Source organism: Cyanistes caeruleus, chromosome 11, assembly GCF_971803275.1.
Source record: "Cyanistes caeruleus chromosome 11, bCyaCae1.hap1.1, whole genome shotgun sequence".
In the NCBI taxonomy this organism is placed as follows: Eukaryota; Metazoa; Chordata; class Aves; order Passeriformes; family Paridae; genus Cyanistes; species Cyanistes caeruleus.
Window position 1 is genome coordinate 20,257,833 of NC_141711.1, and position 16,358 is coordinate 20,274,190.

Sequence of the window (16,358 nt, forward strand, 5' to 3'; positions counted from 1 at the left end):
AGGGAAGGCATCCCTGCTACAACTGCATATTGCTGGCAGCTCCCAAAGTGTGAGCTTGTCCCTTTCCACAACCATCCATCCCAGTACGCCCCAACTCCTCCTTCCTCCTCTCCCTCAGTCCTCCTGAGTCCCTGACCCTTCTTGCAAGCATCCATTCATTTCCCTTATCTTCCCTGGAAAAACACTTGGAGTGCCATCTCAATTTTCTGCCGCACTTACATTACTTTATTACTTACCTCCCAGAAAAAAAAACCCCAACAGCCAATCAGTGCAACATCCAGCAGTAGCCAAATTCAACCTGACACCAGCTGAGTGTCAGGTTCCAGGCTACTGCAGAGCCCCAAGGATAACCTGCCCATGGCAAACCCACCTGGCAGAAAGCCCTGGGACGAGGCACAGGCAGAGCACGGCTCACTCATCTTAAGACCTTGATTAACTCTTTTCTGAGCTGTATTTTCCCTCTGCTGTATCCAAAGAGTACTGAATATTACGCAAACATTTGGGATCAATCTGTGTCTGGGACAATCCCATTCCCTTTGCTCTGTGTGGAATGCCAGGCTCACTGTTCTCCACCACTCAGGGTTTTTCTACCCTACAATTTGCTGCAGGCAGCTGCTCCTGTTCCTCATGGACAGAGCTCTCCATAACCAGCTTTCACTGCATTTCCCCACGTACATTCACAGCAGTTCTGACAGGAAGGAACATTAGGAACCCTCTCCTATGAATCATCCTCTTCCTCAATAGCACAGGCAACCAAAGAGCCTGTGCAGGAACAACTTGTGCATGGGAAGAAAAGGCCCTAATGGCAGCCTGACCTGCAGCCCTGCTTTACAAGAGGCTCTGTTACAATTCCATGTCTCCAAACAGCTAAAGTTATTCATGAAACAAGTTATGCAGGTAGCAAGCCAGGCAACAAATGAGACAGCACAAGAGAAATAGCCTAAGGTTGCACTAGGGGAGGTTTAGGCTGGATATTACGAAAAAATTCTTCACAGAAATGATTGCTCAGCCCTGGAAAAGCTGCCTGGGGCAGTGGTGGAATCACTATCCCTAGAAGTGTCAAATAAATGTGTGGATTTGGCACTTGGGGACACGGTCTACAGTGGTGAACACGTACCACCATGTGCTGGGGATGGTTGGACCTGATGTTCTTAAGAGATCTCTTCCAACCTTAATGTGTCTGTGCCTCTGTCTGCCCATGCCAGTCAACAGAGCAGGAGGGCAGTGCCCACAGGAGCCTCGTGGCCATCACCACCACCCACTGATCCCACCGTGGTTTATCTCCCATCCCCAAAATACCCACACACATGTTGCTAAAGCAAGATTTCACAGCAGGTAACCCAGCTAATCCTCACCTTCCTGCTGTGCCCCATGGCCATGCTTGGCCAGACCCCTCTCCCCAAGCTGCCCTACAGAGCTCAGCCCCACCGAGGTGCCCCAGCCCACCCCCCACACCAGGCACAATGGACACATCTGCAGCCACCTCTGTCCAAGTCTCATTTCTGATGATACAGAAATATATCTGAATATATTCCTCAGAAGATGGCTTCAATTTCTCTGCAACAGCTGAGAACTACTGCCTGTCACAGAAGAATCTGCTTGATTTTTTTCATATTTTTAACTTCAGACAGATCTTCCATTAACTGCAGAGTATTATATGACACAACCAAGTCTTATGATGCACCTTGCATTCATTATAATAAAAGTTTTATTTGACACGTAATAGTTTATTTAAATTGTTATGTAAAGTGAGGAAGAGATTTCCTCACTCAATTTAATTTGCAGGCTCTTGACAAAGAAATTCAGGAATTCTTCAACCTAAAAAATTATGCAAAACAGATGGAGAGAATATAAATGATCTCTTACTAAATATATGTGTGCACTTAAATCCAGAACAAAAAATGCCTCTTAAGTAACTCAGCAGAGCTTAACTAACTTAAAACAGGACTTTGAAGAAATTATAGGAATAGGTCTATTCAGAATAAATAAATATTTTCTATGGCATTAGTAATTGGAATCCCTTACAATAGGGATACCCATTACAAAGAACAATTACCTGGAAATAAACAGATGAAGCACAATGAGTTATCCCATAAAGCCCAGACAGCTTCTTGTTATTTACTAAAAACTTAGATTAAAAACTAAACCACATTTATAGGAAGCCACCACAGCCCATACAGGTTAGTTCAGAGGATGTCCCATTAAACTGAGAGGAGGATGTAACTAATAACTTTCTTATTGTGGCTTTTATATGTTGGCTGCTGTTCCAAGGATGGATTAAATACCACGGCTGCTTGGTTGGGTATCAAATTAAAAGCTCTGTGATGACTCTTCATTCCCAATGGGGCATTTTAGCTGGTTTTTCTTTTTTTTTTTTTTTAAAAAAAATATTAACTACACATTAGGTCCTTCAGAACACTACCCTGAGTTTAAAAATGGTTTTGAATGAAACAGGAAAAAATAGGATAGGGAACAAATATGTCAACAGAGGCTTGGGTATGATTCAGTTGACAAACCTGCCAGGTGTGGACCCTATGGATAACCAAGGGGAGTCCTTGGTCTTGCTATGACACACCTGGAGCCCTACAATCACCAAACAGCAAGACCATGCACCACAACATTTAGACATTTTATATGAAAATAAGATTTTGCAACTTAATAAACACACACAACCAATTTCTTCTAAAAATCTTGTTGGCTCAGCCTGGAATAGGATTCAGTATTTCCAACTTTCAACTGTGCAGGTGATAAAGGTAAAAAGACCAGTCCCAATCTGCAGATTCTGAAAGGAACCAGGAAATACAGTGTGAAAAATAAACACCTTTACCTATTGAACTTTAAAAGGAAAAAAAACTAACAATGCTAGGGTAGTTTCTTTTTTGTGTTTAATTCCCATTACCTTTCCTAGAGTGGGAGACATTCACCTGAGAGTCAGGGAGTTTTCTCCCTGAAAACTGAGACAAGGCTGGCTGAAGAGAATTTTCTTATCACATCCCTTTCTTCCAAGACATTTCCATGGGACAAAAACACATTCATTCCCCCTGTAATAATATACACGTAAAAAATACGTTATTGAAAGAGCATTGCAGGCACTGGTCCCCTGATGCACTCCCAGCTGCTTACCAAGACACAGCACAGGCACATCAGTCCTTCCCACTCTCCCTTAACTGTAAATCCAGAAAATTTCTCCTTACCCTTTCCACTCTTTCAATTAACCTGATTATAGAAATAATCTGTGGGATTTCTCTTCTGCAGTGCAAAGAACTAGAGCAGTGGGCAGCCTCGCTGGGGATTCAGAAGCAGCAGCACACTATGCCGAGCCTTCCAGCTGGACAAAAGCTTGGTTTTCATCAAGCTCTACATGAGCAAGTTCTCCAAGGTCATTCAGTTTGTGTTAGCACACTTGAAACAAACAGAATATGATTTATTGCAAATGGCATTCTTTTTTCCATTCTTTTTTTAGTCTGCAAGCCTAAAATTCAGCCAGAGTACTTTAAAATATTGTCTGTGACATCAGTAAACTGGGATCCTTTCATAACAGGGATACCCATTTAGTATCCCTATTTTAGTCTACAAGATTAAAAATACACTAAATACTCCAGCTCTTGTAGATTAATTTAGGCTACAAGATTAAAAATGTACAAGTTGGAGTTCTAAGAGGTTCTAAGTAACTGTAGTTAAATTCTAGATCTCTCAGAAAACAATGCTCAGAGGGATTCAACAAAGGACTTTCTGCAGCAGGAGGCTGGATTAGTCTTGCCATCAGATTCAGTGGATTTTCATGAAAGTCAATGGTTTCAATATCACAAAAGTGATAATCAAACATCAGGATCTAGACATGGATCACCATCCCATACAAAAGCCCAGATATTTTCAAGATGGGGAAAAAAACTTGTGAGTCGTGAAGCAATTCACTTAAAATATTTTAAAGCTTTATTTTCAGGAGCCTTCAAAATTAGAACTGTCGTGAAAAATTTATTGACTGCAATGAAACAAAAGTTTTGTTGGAGCTGCAATTCCATTTTAAACCCCAAATTTCTTAACTTTCTAGCACCTTAGAGTCTGAGCGAATGATCAGCACCTACAGCACTCAGGGGAGAGCTGATTTATCAGTTGCAGAGTAGAGACATTTCCATATGATCGTAAAAACCTTAGGTAGAACCAAACCAGTTCACAGTCCACCCAAATGACTCCAAGCACTTTTTAAAGAAAGCATTTGAGAACTCACAAGCTAAAGAGGATTCTTATTTAAAATCATTCAACCTACCAGAAGCACATTACCTATTCTGTTATGAATGCCACATACTACAATTAATTTTCAAACCCCAAAAAGGTGCTTCAAAACACCTTTCAACAAAGAATAATACTCATTGCCAAAATCTCATTTACTAGTTCTTAAAATTAGGAGGACACTGACAAATTTAGATTCCTGTATTTATGTCACCTGTCCAAACACTTTATTGTGGTAACTATTGCACACATGTGTGGCCTTTTAAAGGAATGCTCACCAACATTTTAGGGACAAGCCTTAAGCAAAGCCCAAGAAAACAAAGGGGAAACACTTGCCATGAATATGGAAGAAAACAGCAACTCAACAGTGAGACCAAAGCAACCTAAATCAAGTCAAATCACTCCACAGCCATCTCTTTAGGGATTTCCCCCTCCACTTGCAGTGTTGTTCCCAGATCTATCCCACATAAGCTATTGAAGAAGGTGTAATACTAAAAAATGAAGCCAGAGAGCACCTACAAAGTTCCTTAAATCAGCTTCATAAAGAAAGCTAGAATTACCACAATACTCTCTGAAAAGCAAAGGAAGCATTTGAACCTGTATTTTCACCCCCATACCAAAGGTTAAGGAGAAGTCAAGCCCCAGAACCAGCAACTCTCAATGTTATAAAAGTACATATATTTGCAAACATGCTGGTTTTGCACCGAGATTTCCCCCGTGGGGATTACAGCCCCAGCCCAGGCTTACACACTGCTGCATACTCTACACAGCTACAGTGCTGCTTTCCATGTCTCCCATCAATTAAAAAAATTGTGTGCTCACTTTGATCCTGTCATATTCTTAAGACCTGCCACCATCCCAGCATGATCAGTGCATGCAATTGTATTTAAATGGAAATTTTGGGCAACCTAAGAATAAAAGCTTCTGCTCTGGGAATGTTACTACATTTCAAAATATGTCACATCCTTAACAGACTAGACAGAATGCTTACTCTGTCATGTATAAACCCTGCCTCAGGGGGGTTAAAACTTTGATACACAAGCACCTTAGAAACAGTATAGTTCTTTTTAATTTTTTTTTTCTTTAACTGAATACCTTAAAAATAGGTGAACAGGTTTTCATGACTAATTTTTCATCTGTCTTAGACCTCTATGACTAATTAACATTCCAGCATATGTAAGATCTTCCAGTTAAACCAGTTCATCCATTTTTTTTTGAAGTCACACAATTAAACACTTTGCCGTATCAATAGACTATAAATTAGTGAAGGATGTATCCTCCAACAAAAATACAGACAAAAATCACTGAGAGTTTTGTATCTTGCATCAACTTAACCAACTTATGAAGATCAAGAATTCTTTTATGGGACAAGTTGTTCCCTGTGAGGGTGGGCAGGCCCTGGCACAGATGTCCAGGGAAGCTGTGGCTGCCCCTGGATCCCTGGCAGTGCCCAAGGTTAGGTTGGACAGGGCTGGGAGCAGCCTGGGACAGTGAATAGAGGTGTCCCTGCCATGGCAGGGGTGACACTGGATGAGCTTTCAGGTGGCTTCTAACACAAACCATTGTGTGACTGTAAGAGTAAGAAAACTCATCCTTGTTATTTCTAGTGGCTGTCAAAAACACATTCAAAGGTTGATTTTCAGCCTTTGCTTCTTGAGGAAAATATGTTCCACAATACAGTGAGTGAGTAAAGCGACATAGGGAAACAAAGCACTTCTCAGATTTGGTAAACTTGATAGAAAAGGGAGGGAGAAACTCTCCAGCTGGCCCCACAAAGCTTTGCAAAAGCCCAACCCGGGTAGCTGCAAAACCCATGCAAGAGCACTATCAGCAATAACCAAACTGTTGAAGCAGCCACACGGGGAGTTCACATCCTATTTTAGGCACCAAGGACTCCACTTGCCAGAGGATTTCATTTGTTACCCTGCTGTCAGGGTAATATTTGTGTGGCTAAAATCAAATCCTCAGTCCCCTCCTTGAGGCAGTTGCTTTTGAATACCCAGGCTTCATTATCCCAAGTGCTTCATTTCACACACAAAAGCCTCAAAACACAGCTATGCAACAAAACTTTCTTTGAAGCCCACAGGTGCATAAGCCTGAGCTTGTAATCTCCCTCCCTCAAACAAAAATTAATGGTTTCTCTATATTTTAAAAAGTATATCCACTTCAGTAAATGAAGCCATATTTAATGCTTTGGTGTTACTTAGAGAAAGAATTACCCTTTCTAATAGTTTTGTGGCTTTACTGGTTAAAAATTCGACATGTTGGATTCATACAAGTGAACAGATACACACACATTTTTAATCACACACATTTTAAGCACTGTTTCTCGTGGCAAGGGATGTCAACCTCTCATCAAAGCCTTGCACACCAGAGCCCCTGTGGGGATGTTGTGTACCCATTGCATGGCAGGAGAATGGGCCCTGGCAGAGTGCTCACGAGTGGGGACACAAATGTAAGCAGTCAAATCCTAAACATAAAAATTATCATTTATTCCAGCAAGTTAAAAAGACATCTCACTTCCCTCTCCTAACCACAGTTATTTGCTACAAGTTTCTTCTTTATGTACTTTGAAAAGAAGGCTTAATCCTCTTGCTCAGAGAGGGATTCAGAGCTGTCTATAGCCTCGAGGAAGCTGCAGTGTGCCTCCACAGCAGTATCTCATATCACGTGGGAATCTATCCAGTCAGTTTAATTTAACATGAGACTGTAAAAATAAGGCATAAAATTGACCTGGGTCCAAATGCACTCTGCTGAAGGCACTTGGGGCTCTGACAGCCAGTCCTCAGCTGCCAGCACACTGAAGGCTCTGTGCCTTTCCTCAAGGTGAGGTGCCTTCAAGAGCTCCAGCCTCCAGCACACGCCCCAAATGGCCTCAGCCTGGGAATGTGAACACAGCTGGGACCCAGAAATGAACCCTTCAGCCATTCCTCAAGCACACACCCATCACACAGAGACAGAGCTCAGTGAAGGCACCTACTCTCCTCTTACATGACACCTGCAAGAGGTACTGCCCATCCCTCCTCCCACAGTGGCCAAACTTAGATTAAAGAACTTCCACCAAGAGAGGCGATTCATTCCCAGCTCCCCTGGCGTGTGCAAGGCTCATTGAAGCCTTTACCTACCCTGGCAGCCAAGGAAAGAGTGAGGGGCACAGCTCCTGCAATTTTGTGCTTTCAAGACAGAAAGATTCTGCCATTCTTAGCAATGTGTTATCATAATTGAGATAAAAGCAAGTCCATTTCATTAGTGGAACACTTGCTTTATTATCTACAACAACTCTCCAGACACACACTGATATGAAAGAGAAACAAAACAAGTTCAGATGCACACAACCATGCCTGTTTTTCTTAATTAATCAGCAAAGCCTGGAACAAAACAAACCCATTTTGATAATATCTGGCTCTTGTAAAACTGATTCCTGTGTTTCAGCAGAGGCCTGCAGCAATGAGCTCCATCCACTGGAAATTCTGTGATTCCCCCCCTGCTTTCCCCAGGGTTCTGTTTGGACAGTAGGATTGCTTCTGTTCAGTCAAGCACCACAGCTGCACCAGCTCTGGCCAGCACAATGGGGCACCTGAAATGCTCTTCTAACTGAGACAATCCAGCATCAGGAAAGGCAATGTGGAAAAGCTGCTTATTGTATAAAAATCTGGAATAAACACCACAATTTTAATCCTTTGAGCACGAGGGAGAGAAAGGAACATCCATTTCGGAAGCAGACAGAGGCAGTGCCTGCTTTATGCTGCTTCTGTAAAACCAATACTCGAGTTCTCAATACATGAGGTGACCAACTGCTGTCTGTTCTTTTTAGTAAAGCCTTATTTTATAGAATAGAGAACAAATTTTATTATTCAGCTAAAGAAAAAAGCCCTTCCCCCATCTGTTTAGTCTGACTGGGTTTTAGGCAATTTTGAGCATGTGAGATGCACTGACACTGCCTCTGGACAAGCCCTGTTAATTCAGGAATACAGAACATCACATTACCATTCTCAGTTCTGAAGCACTTCAAGTTCATCAAGGCTCATGCTTTGCTAAAAAGTTAATAGAAAATACCAGACAGTTCTGCAAAACCACATAAATATACAAATAAACAAAAAAAATCCCCAAACAAAGAGTAAGGTGGCCATCATCCATACAGGTTTACATTCAAATTCTCTGATTTATGATGAAACTAAAGGTCTTTAAAATAGAGAGAGACTGACTATATCAGGACTTCCAGAATCTGAAAAAGATTAATTAATAGCTTTAGTGACCAGTTATTTTACTGTCCTCCCCCCACAAAGCATTACAAAAGAGGACTAGCTTGTAACAAAAAATTGATCATTTCCTTTCAGGTTTTCATTTTTTTAGAAAAAATATTAATCAAAGCCATTACGTTTACTTATCTAACCAAAAATTACATTAAAACTCAAATTAACTTTAGTCAGGTGGTACTGAGATTCATCACAGGATCAAGTACCATTCTAAGAGTGTTTAATTTTCCTTTAAGAAGGTCAAGAATGAAGAGCAGATTGAATTCGCATAAAATGGCCAAGTTAGAAACCTCCCCCCAGTGTTTCTTGGCCCTGCCTTCTCCTCTCCAGCTTCCCCAGAGTTCACACAGCCCTCTGCAGCAAACAACTGAAGAACAGATGGTATCAGGTCTTCAGTTACTCCTTCCTTGACAAATTAAACAAGATGGACATTCCCAGAATGTGGCCTTTCGTTTTTCCTGTTACCCCCACTGCACATTTAATCACTGTATCACACAGACACACTACTGTATTTACACTATACAGTAAAATTATTTTCCAGTGGGTGTAATTTTTTTTTTTAAAGCATTTTAGGGATTATGATGAACTGAAAGCACAGATAAGAGCATTCAAGACCAAGATGGAGCATCTCCCATAAAATACAATTCAAGAGGAGTACAGGTATGAGTTTACTTATATTTCTTGAAGGGATTGAGAAGAGACATCACCACCACATCATCACCACCTGCACATCACCCAAGAGTCACTCCAGAAAGTTTTCAGTGAACATTTATTATCAGATGATTTGAAACTCAGCCTAGGTTCACCAATTGCTGTAGACAACCAGCTGGGAAACAATACCCTTCCTAAGGCTTAGAGGATCAGTTACATGTGTCAGCCTGTATCCACAGCACAGGGGATGGCAGGGGAGAGGGGAGAACAAGCAGGACTTGTGATCTACTCCATGTCCCAAACTCCCAGTCTTCTACAGGGCCTGGGCATTTGCATGTCAAAAGAATGGCTCAGAAGCTATGCAGCTAATTCTGAAAAGGACAAAATTCCCAACAAACACACTGTTTGGGACAAGCATGCCAGGATGAGATATGGACCTGATTCCTTTGGAGGACAATGAGATTTTAATCAGGGACACAGGAAGTTGCTTATGGTTTGAAGATCAGCACATTCCAGAGCAAGGGACCAGTCACACATCAGAGGGACTCTGCTTTGTGGTTTGTGTAGAGACTGGGTTTAGAAGGATGCACAGGTACTCTTGCACTGGTGCAGAGAGCAGGCAGTGCTGGAGAAGACCCCTCCTGCAGGACAGCTGACCTCTGCTTCCCAGGAGGCAGGAGGGCAGCGGGATCAGAGAGCTGCTCCGTCCTTTCAGAGCTACACAGCAATAGCAAGGTACTGGACTGAAGAAGGTTGTTTCCACTTGACTTATCAACACAAGGAAAATCCTCTGCTGCCCTTCTTGGCCAGCCTGGGTTTCAGGCACACCAAAATCAACACTGAGATAGCACCCATGCTGTCCACAAGCATCACTTCAGGGAAAAGACACTTTTCCAAACATAACTTCATATATATAAAATTAAACATGAAGCAAACCAGTTCTGCTTCCATGTGACCCGTCTGGATATTCTCTGGTTATTATCTGCAAGCCCCTCCTGTTGCAGCACAATGAAGATGTCTCTCCTAGAAGGAGTGCCAAGTGTCACATCTTGTGTGACACACCTTTGGCTGCCCTTGCCTCATGCCTGGGGTCTGTCCAGCCATCGTGCATCAGCACCCAGCTCATATTTACATCTTCTGGCCAGCAGACACAGCCCAGAGTGTAATGCACACACAGTAAGTGTGTGGCCATCAACAGCCACATCGTGGCTAATCTGAAACACGAACTTTTCAGCGCTGGACCCACATGAACCACTGCAGTAGGCTCCTGAGGCAAGAGAGATTTATCCCTACCTCCCTCCTCAACCATACTTTCATACCCAACCCTTACAGCAGGGGTTCTACCGCCTAGGAGACACTCTTTCAAACCTCTGCAGTATCTCTAATCGCTCAGACTATCCAAACGCGTTAACTCCAGCAGCCAGCATCTTTTAGCACATCATTACCATCTCCTCTGAACTCCTAAACCTCTGTCACACCCCAGCCACAAAACCATAGCACCAGCATGAGCGTCACTCATGTCAGACTGGTATCAATTGCAAGGATCACCACGGTGACAGCTTGCAACATCAACTCTTTCCACCCCCCATCCCTGTGGATATAAGATGACCAAGGGGGCCAGAAATATCCTTTACACCAAGCTCTGATTTGAAGTAATTTCTTCTTATGGCAACTGGACCCGCACGTTTAGCATGAAGAGTTTCACCAGAATTAAAAGAGCACACAACCAACCTTGAGGCACAATGTGCTCAAAAGCAAAAGAAAGGAGTCTTGTGTGGTTCACAAGCAGAATGTGAAGCCTGACCTAGCTTTATTTCATTTACTGAATTTGAGAAGCAGTCTATTAATAGTTCACTACCCTGCCCTGCTTCTCCATGCCAGGGCAACAGCTCTGCTAACAAACACCAGTGATACAGGCACACACTTTTATACTGACACCATAAAGCACAGCTAAACCAATTGTTTCTATTTAAACAGAAGTCACATTCACAAGAATTAACTGGAAACAGACAAAATTGATCTTGAAGTTCAATACCAGACTCAAGCTTTCATGTATAGTCTCTGTCTCCTTTATTCTCCCAGATTTTCTAAATTATTCTGTTCATTTATGCTACTAAGTCTATCTGGCCAATAAATTACCAGCACGGATAGTAACCTGCTACTACTATTTCCACATCAGATGAATGCTGCCAGCCAGCAAGGACACTAACAAAACCAAACTGCCACACCAGTGGAAATCCTGGAGTTACTACCCTTTTCAGGGAAAAAAAAAAACCTCCTTGAATTTTTGATACAGGGGCATGAGACTGTGATGATCACCAGGCATCTTGCACCTTCCTGCAACAGCAGGGTAAGACAGCCCAACCTTTCCCCATTTCTCAGCAAAAAAAAATTGAATTCAATGGCAGTATTCACAGTCCAAGCAAGAACCATAAAGTACAGTGAGGCCTCTGCAATTAACAGTAGCGAGTCTGACTCTTTGCAGAGTCCCTATATATTCCCAAAGGGAAACATGACAGGCATTTTAAAACCATTCACCTCACTAAAAGGAATATTTGGCTTGCAATCAGGGGAGTGGCAAAGCCTGTATTCCTTATTCATGACCCAACATTTTATTTAGGAGTGCATCCCTGCAATACTGTTATGCCAAAGCCTCACCACACAGCGATTGTACACCATCAATTAATATTAATTATAGCTGCTGAAAACACTGGAATGCAAACCCTTCCAAAACTGTAAGGGCACACTAATCCTGCTCTGGCACTTCAGCTTCATGAAGGAACAATAGCCTTATTTTCTAGCTAGTATTCAACTACAGCTTTCACCTCTTCAGACAGGTCTAAAGCCCACATCATTTGGGCAGCGCTTGGATCCCGCCCTAATCAGAGCTGTGACTTCAGTTCTGAACCCTAAAGCCGTCTTTTCAATGAAATAAAGCCACTGGGCAAGAATGGCTCGCGAGGCCTTTGTACAGACGGACAAAGACAGACACACAGGCAACAGCACAAGTGGGCTGAAAAACCGCTGAGCCAGGATGGGATTAATGCCTGCATGGAACCACAACGCTGCCCGCTTCAACTTCCCCGCTCCAACTGGAACACACACAAGCGCATCTCCAGGAGAAAAAAAAAAGTACAGGTTGCAGCAATTTATCCACCAAAAGGCTCTGGGCTGGGTTCTGATGGTGTGAGGCTGCAGAGGAAGGCATTTTGTCTCCAACAGCATAGTGATATGATGGCTTCCACTCTCTTGCTGCCTACAGGGAACTTCAAATTTGCACAGAGAAAAGACAAATCGGGGCAGATCTAACTGGCACAGCTCACAAAAAAAAAATAAAAATTCAAAAATGCCATGAATAAAATGATTTACTTGACAGCACCCTCTGAATGTTTTCCCTAAAATTCCCCAGCTGAACTGAGAGAGTATTCTACAAGTTAAAAAGCTGGAGACAACACAGCTATTCACACCTTCTCCCATTGCCTCCTCCATGCAAATCCAGCCCAGAGGCACAGGCTTTAATCCTGTAGTCGTTAAAGGCTTTTGTCATTCAATGAGGCTTTCCCAATCCAGAGCGAAGTACCGGCTTCCAAAGTCACATACCATCTCACATTACCTCCGGCATCACTCAAACCTGCACACGGAGAAGTTTAAGGAGACCCAGCAGCTCCTGCCTCCAGGGGATTCACACACCAATTTCTCTAAAGCAGCCAAACAATAGTTTTCTTCCCACAATTAAAGGCCTAAAGCAAATCCTGTATTAAATTGAAAATATCTAGCAGTATTAAGATCTGATTTGGGTTAATGCACACACAGTGAAAACTAATGGGAATTTGAGCATTATACAAATTTCTTCACACTCCGTTCAAGAACTCCTAAATAAGTGTGACTAAGAATAAGAAGGCCATTCACCAGGTAAGAAAGCTTTCACACTGCAGTTTCCCTTCCCTGTCTCTTCCTCAGCAGAATAATCCAGACTAGCATTTCCAAGCAATGTTTTCCAATACATTTGGCAGGCTTTGGTCGTTAAAGCTGCTCTGTTACAGAAAATATATGGAAAATCCATCTATGTCAATCCCCCTGCTAGAGCACAGACAACCAGGCATCGTGCTGAATTCTGGTTCTCACTGATTTTAGTGCCATGGCTCTGCAGTGATGGGGCTGGTCTGGGCCGCATGGACTGACAGGAGCAGCAGCAGCCTCCTCCAACCTGCCCTCCAACAGCATCCCAGCCACCATCCCTCCAACAGCATCCCAGCCACCATCCCTCCAACAGCATCCCAGCCACCATCCCTCCAACAGCATCCCAGCCACCAACCCTCCAACAGCATCCCTGCATCCCAGCCACCATCCCTCCAACAGCATCCCAGCCACCATCCCTCCAACAGCATCCCAGCCACCATCCCTCCAACAGCATCCCAGCCACCATCCCTCCAACAGCATCCCTGCATCCCAGCCACCATCCCTCCAACAGCATCCCTGCATCCCAGCCACCATCCCTCCAACAGCATCCCAGCCACCATCCCTCCAACAGCATCCCTGCATCCCAGCCACCATCCCTCCAACAGCATCCCAGCCACCATCCCTCCAACAGCATCCCAGCCACCAACCCTCCAACAGCATCCCTGCATCCCAGCCACCATCCCTCCAACAGCATCCCTACATCCCAGCCACCATCCCTCCAACAGCATCCCTGCATCCCAGCCACCATCCCTCGTGGATTGCAGGCTGCTGGAGTAGAAGCCTTACACACTCCGGATTCAGTTCCCAGCAAAGCCAGACAAAGCCCGGACCTGCCCCCACGCTTCCCTCAAGCAGCTCTCTTTCAAATCCCCGTAACAATTCTCCAGACCTCCCTTTCCCCACAAACCCTCCTGGACCCCCGGGCTGGAGGAGAGAGGGGTTCCTCCCCTCACCACACCTTGCCTGGCTGCTGTGTCTCCCGTTCTGCATCCCCGCCCCATAAAAGCCGGGGAATGCACGACTATGAAGACTGAGGAGTGCTCCCCATAATTCTTACTAAGGGAGCAGTACTGCAGTGAATTATGATTATATTGTGTAATGAAATCATCAGAATAAAGATGTGGCTGTACATCCATCCCCAGCTATCCCAGACAGCCAGGAGTAATTTACAAACAGATTGGGCCATCATTAAAATATAAACAAACAAGCAGGAGCTCAGACTTAAAATAACACGTTATTTCCACATCAGTTTCAAATGCTCTTGTAGGCCATAAGCTCAGCCACCCAGTGGAAGTTTAAAGACCCCAAATTATAAAGAAGAGTTAAACCTCCTTTCACCTCAGTTACAGAGTAACTCAGGCTGAAAATAAAACAGTATTAAGTCTGTATTTGGTTTTTCTCTTAGGTAGGTCTCATTCCAATGGATGCCAACAGAAGTGAGGGTTAACAGGCACTACAAGCTTCACCATAAGCAAAAAAGAAAATTAAGCCTGTATGACTTGTGATTTTTACCAAAGGCTACAAAACCCACCACGAACAGGGTAACGGCAAAAGACAGCATCTAAACCTTCCTTCTCTTTAGGTATTACTGGATGCTGCTACTTCATTCTGAAGATCTAGAACTTTAATGTAAAAATCCACCTTTTCGAAGGTATTTGGACAGGTAGGTCTTTGACCTAACCAAAGCATACACACGGTGCCTAAAAAAAGGCAAGCACCGGGGCATATTGCGAGCCTTGATTCCCCGGAAGGGTGACAATTTCATGGCAGAGGAGAGGGAAGCCGGGCGAGAGCAGCTCCTCAGCCTTCATGAAGCCATAACACAAAAGGAAATTTTCCTCCTGCAAACGCACTCAGAGACCGACTGTCGGTGTCCCTTGGAGCAGGAGGGGCCGGGGCCGGGCCGAGCATCCCCGCTCGCTGCGCCCTTTCCCCCTGCGCGGGAGCCACGCGTGACCTTGGCCGCGCCAGGCGGGTCCTGCGCGGCGGCGGCGCCGGGCACAGCGGGTTAAGCGTGGGAGGAGTGTACATAAGGTGGTGGATCCGGAGCCAATGGGGATACTGCGCTATAGTTAGACACTGGATCCTAAGCGATGGTGACCATAAAGGCTGTTCAGGGCTGAGCTGCTGTGGATGACACCGGCACGGTGCCTTTAGTTCCCGTCTTATGAGGCAGGGGGGGAAAAAAAAAAAAAAAAAAAAAAAAAAAAAAAAAAAAAGCACAGGAGGATCAGCTGGGCTTACCTGCAGTTCACACCACGCGACTTCCACCCACGTCTCCGTGTCCAGACCCTTGTAGACCGTTTTGAAGGATCCCCGCCCGAGTTCAATATCAAACTTTAGGAACCTGCCATCCGGCGAGGTGGCAACCGCTTTCATGTCAGCCTCCTCCTCGGGCTCCTCTTTCTTAGCCTTGCCCTGGTCCTTGGCAGCATCCTGCGCCTCTCTCCGCTCCGCATCCTTGCCTGCCTCCTTCTGCTCCTCGGCTCCCGCGGCGCTGCCCGCGGCCGGCGTCGCCCGCGGCTCCTCGGAGCACTCGGCCTCCCGGCCCGCCGCCTCCACCGCCCCCTGCCCCGCCTTCGCCCGCTCCGCGATTATCCTCCTGGTTTTGGGGGGCAGGATGATTCTCCGCTGGTGCTCCGCCTCGGGCAGGTCGAAGGCGGGCTCCTCCTGGTCCGAGTCCACCACGCTCCTCCGCAGGAAGCGCTGATGGACCAGCTTGGGGTCCCTGGAGCCGGGCCCGCGGGGCGGCGGGGTGAGGGCCCCGGGGGCCGCCGGCGCTGCAGCAGCGTCCGTGTCCGCGGCCGCCGCCGCGCTCCCCCCGCCGCCGGGCCCATCCATGTTCACGCCGGTCTCCGCGGCCGGGAGAGCGCCGGGCTCGGCAGTCGCTGGAACCCCGCCACGGCCGCCGCCTCTGCCGCCCCGCCGAGGTGCCGCTCTGGCATCGCCCCCAGTTTCCATCCAGGCCGAGCTCTCAGCGCCCGCCGCCGCCCCGGCCCGGGGGAGTCACCGCGAGCCGCGCCCGCGCCGCCACCTGCGCGGGGCAGAGCGCAGCCCTCAGGCGCCGCCACGGCCCAGCCCGGCCCCCGGGCACCTCCCCCGGCCCCGGGGCTCCGACGAGCCGGGCCCCCGGGCCGGGCCGCGGCCGCTCTGACCGGGCTCCCCCTCCCCTTGTCCCCGGTGCCCGGCAGGGGCGCGGCCCGGAGCGCCGGACAGAGCGGTGCAGCCCCTCACCTGAGGCGGGCCCGCGCACAAAGGCGC

The 16,358-nt window shown here is 45.8% G+C and overlaps 1 protein-coding gene across 27 annotated transcripts in view; it reads right to left on the minus strand.

Annotated features, from left to right (window-relative positions):
* Positions 1-16,158, minus strand: part of WNK2 (WNK lysine deficient protein kinase 2) — a 96,022-nt gene extending 79,864 nt beyond the window's left edge. For 11 of the 27 annotated variants that reach the window (XM_086846302.1, XM_086846301.1, XM_086846297.1 and 8 more), the window contains exon 1: positions 15,342-16,156. In XM_086846302.1, coding sequence (XP_086702428.1) covers positions 15,342-16,058 — 717 coding nt within the window. In that variant the 5' untranslated portion in view covers positions 16,059-16,156. Of the gene's footprint in view, positions 1-15,341 lie in introns of all 27 variants that reach the window. The other 16 variants (XM_086846308.1, XM_086846306.1, XM_086846304.1 and 13 more) reach the window with 3 other exon arrangements.
* Positions 16,159-16,358: the final 200 nt, after the last annotated feature.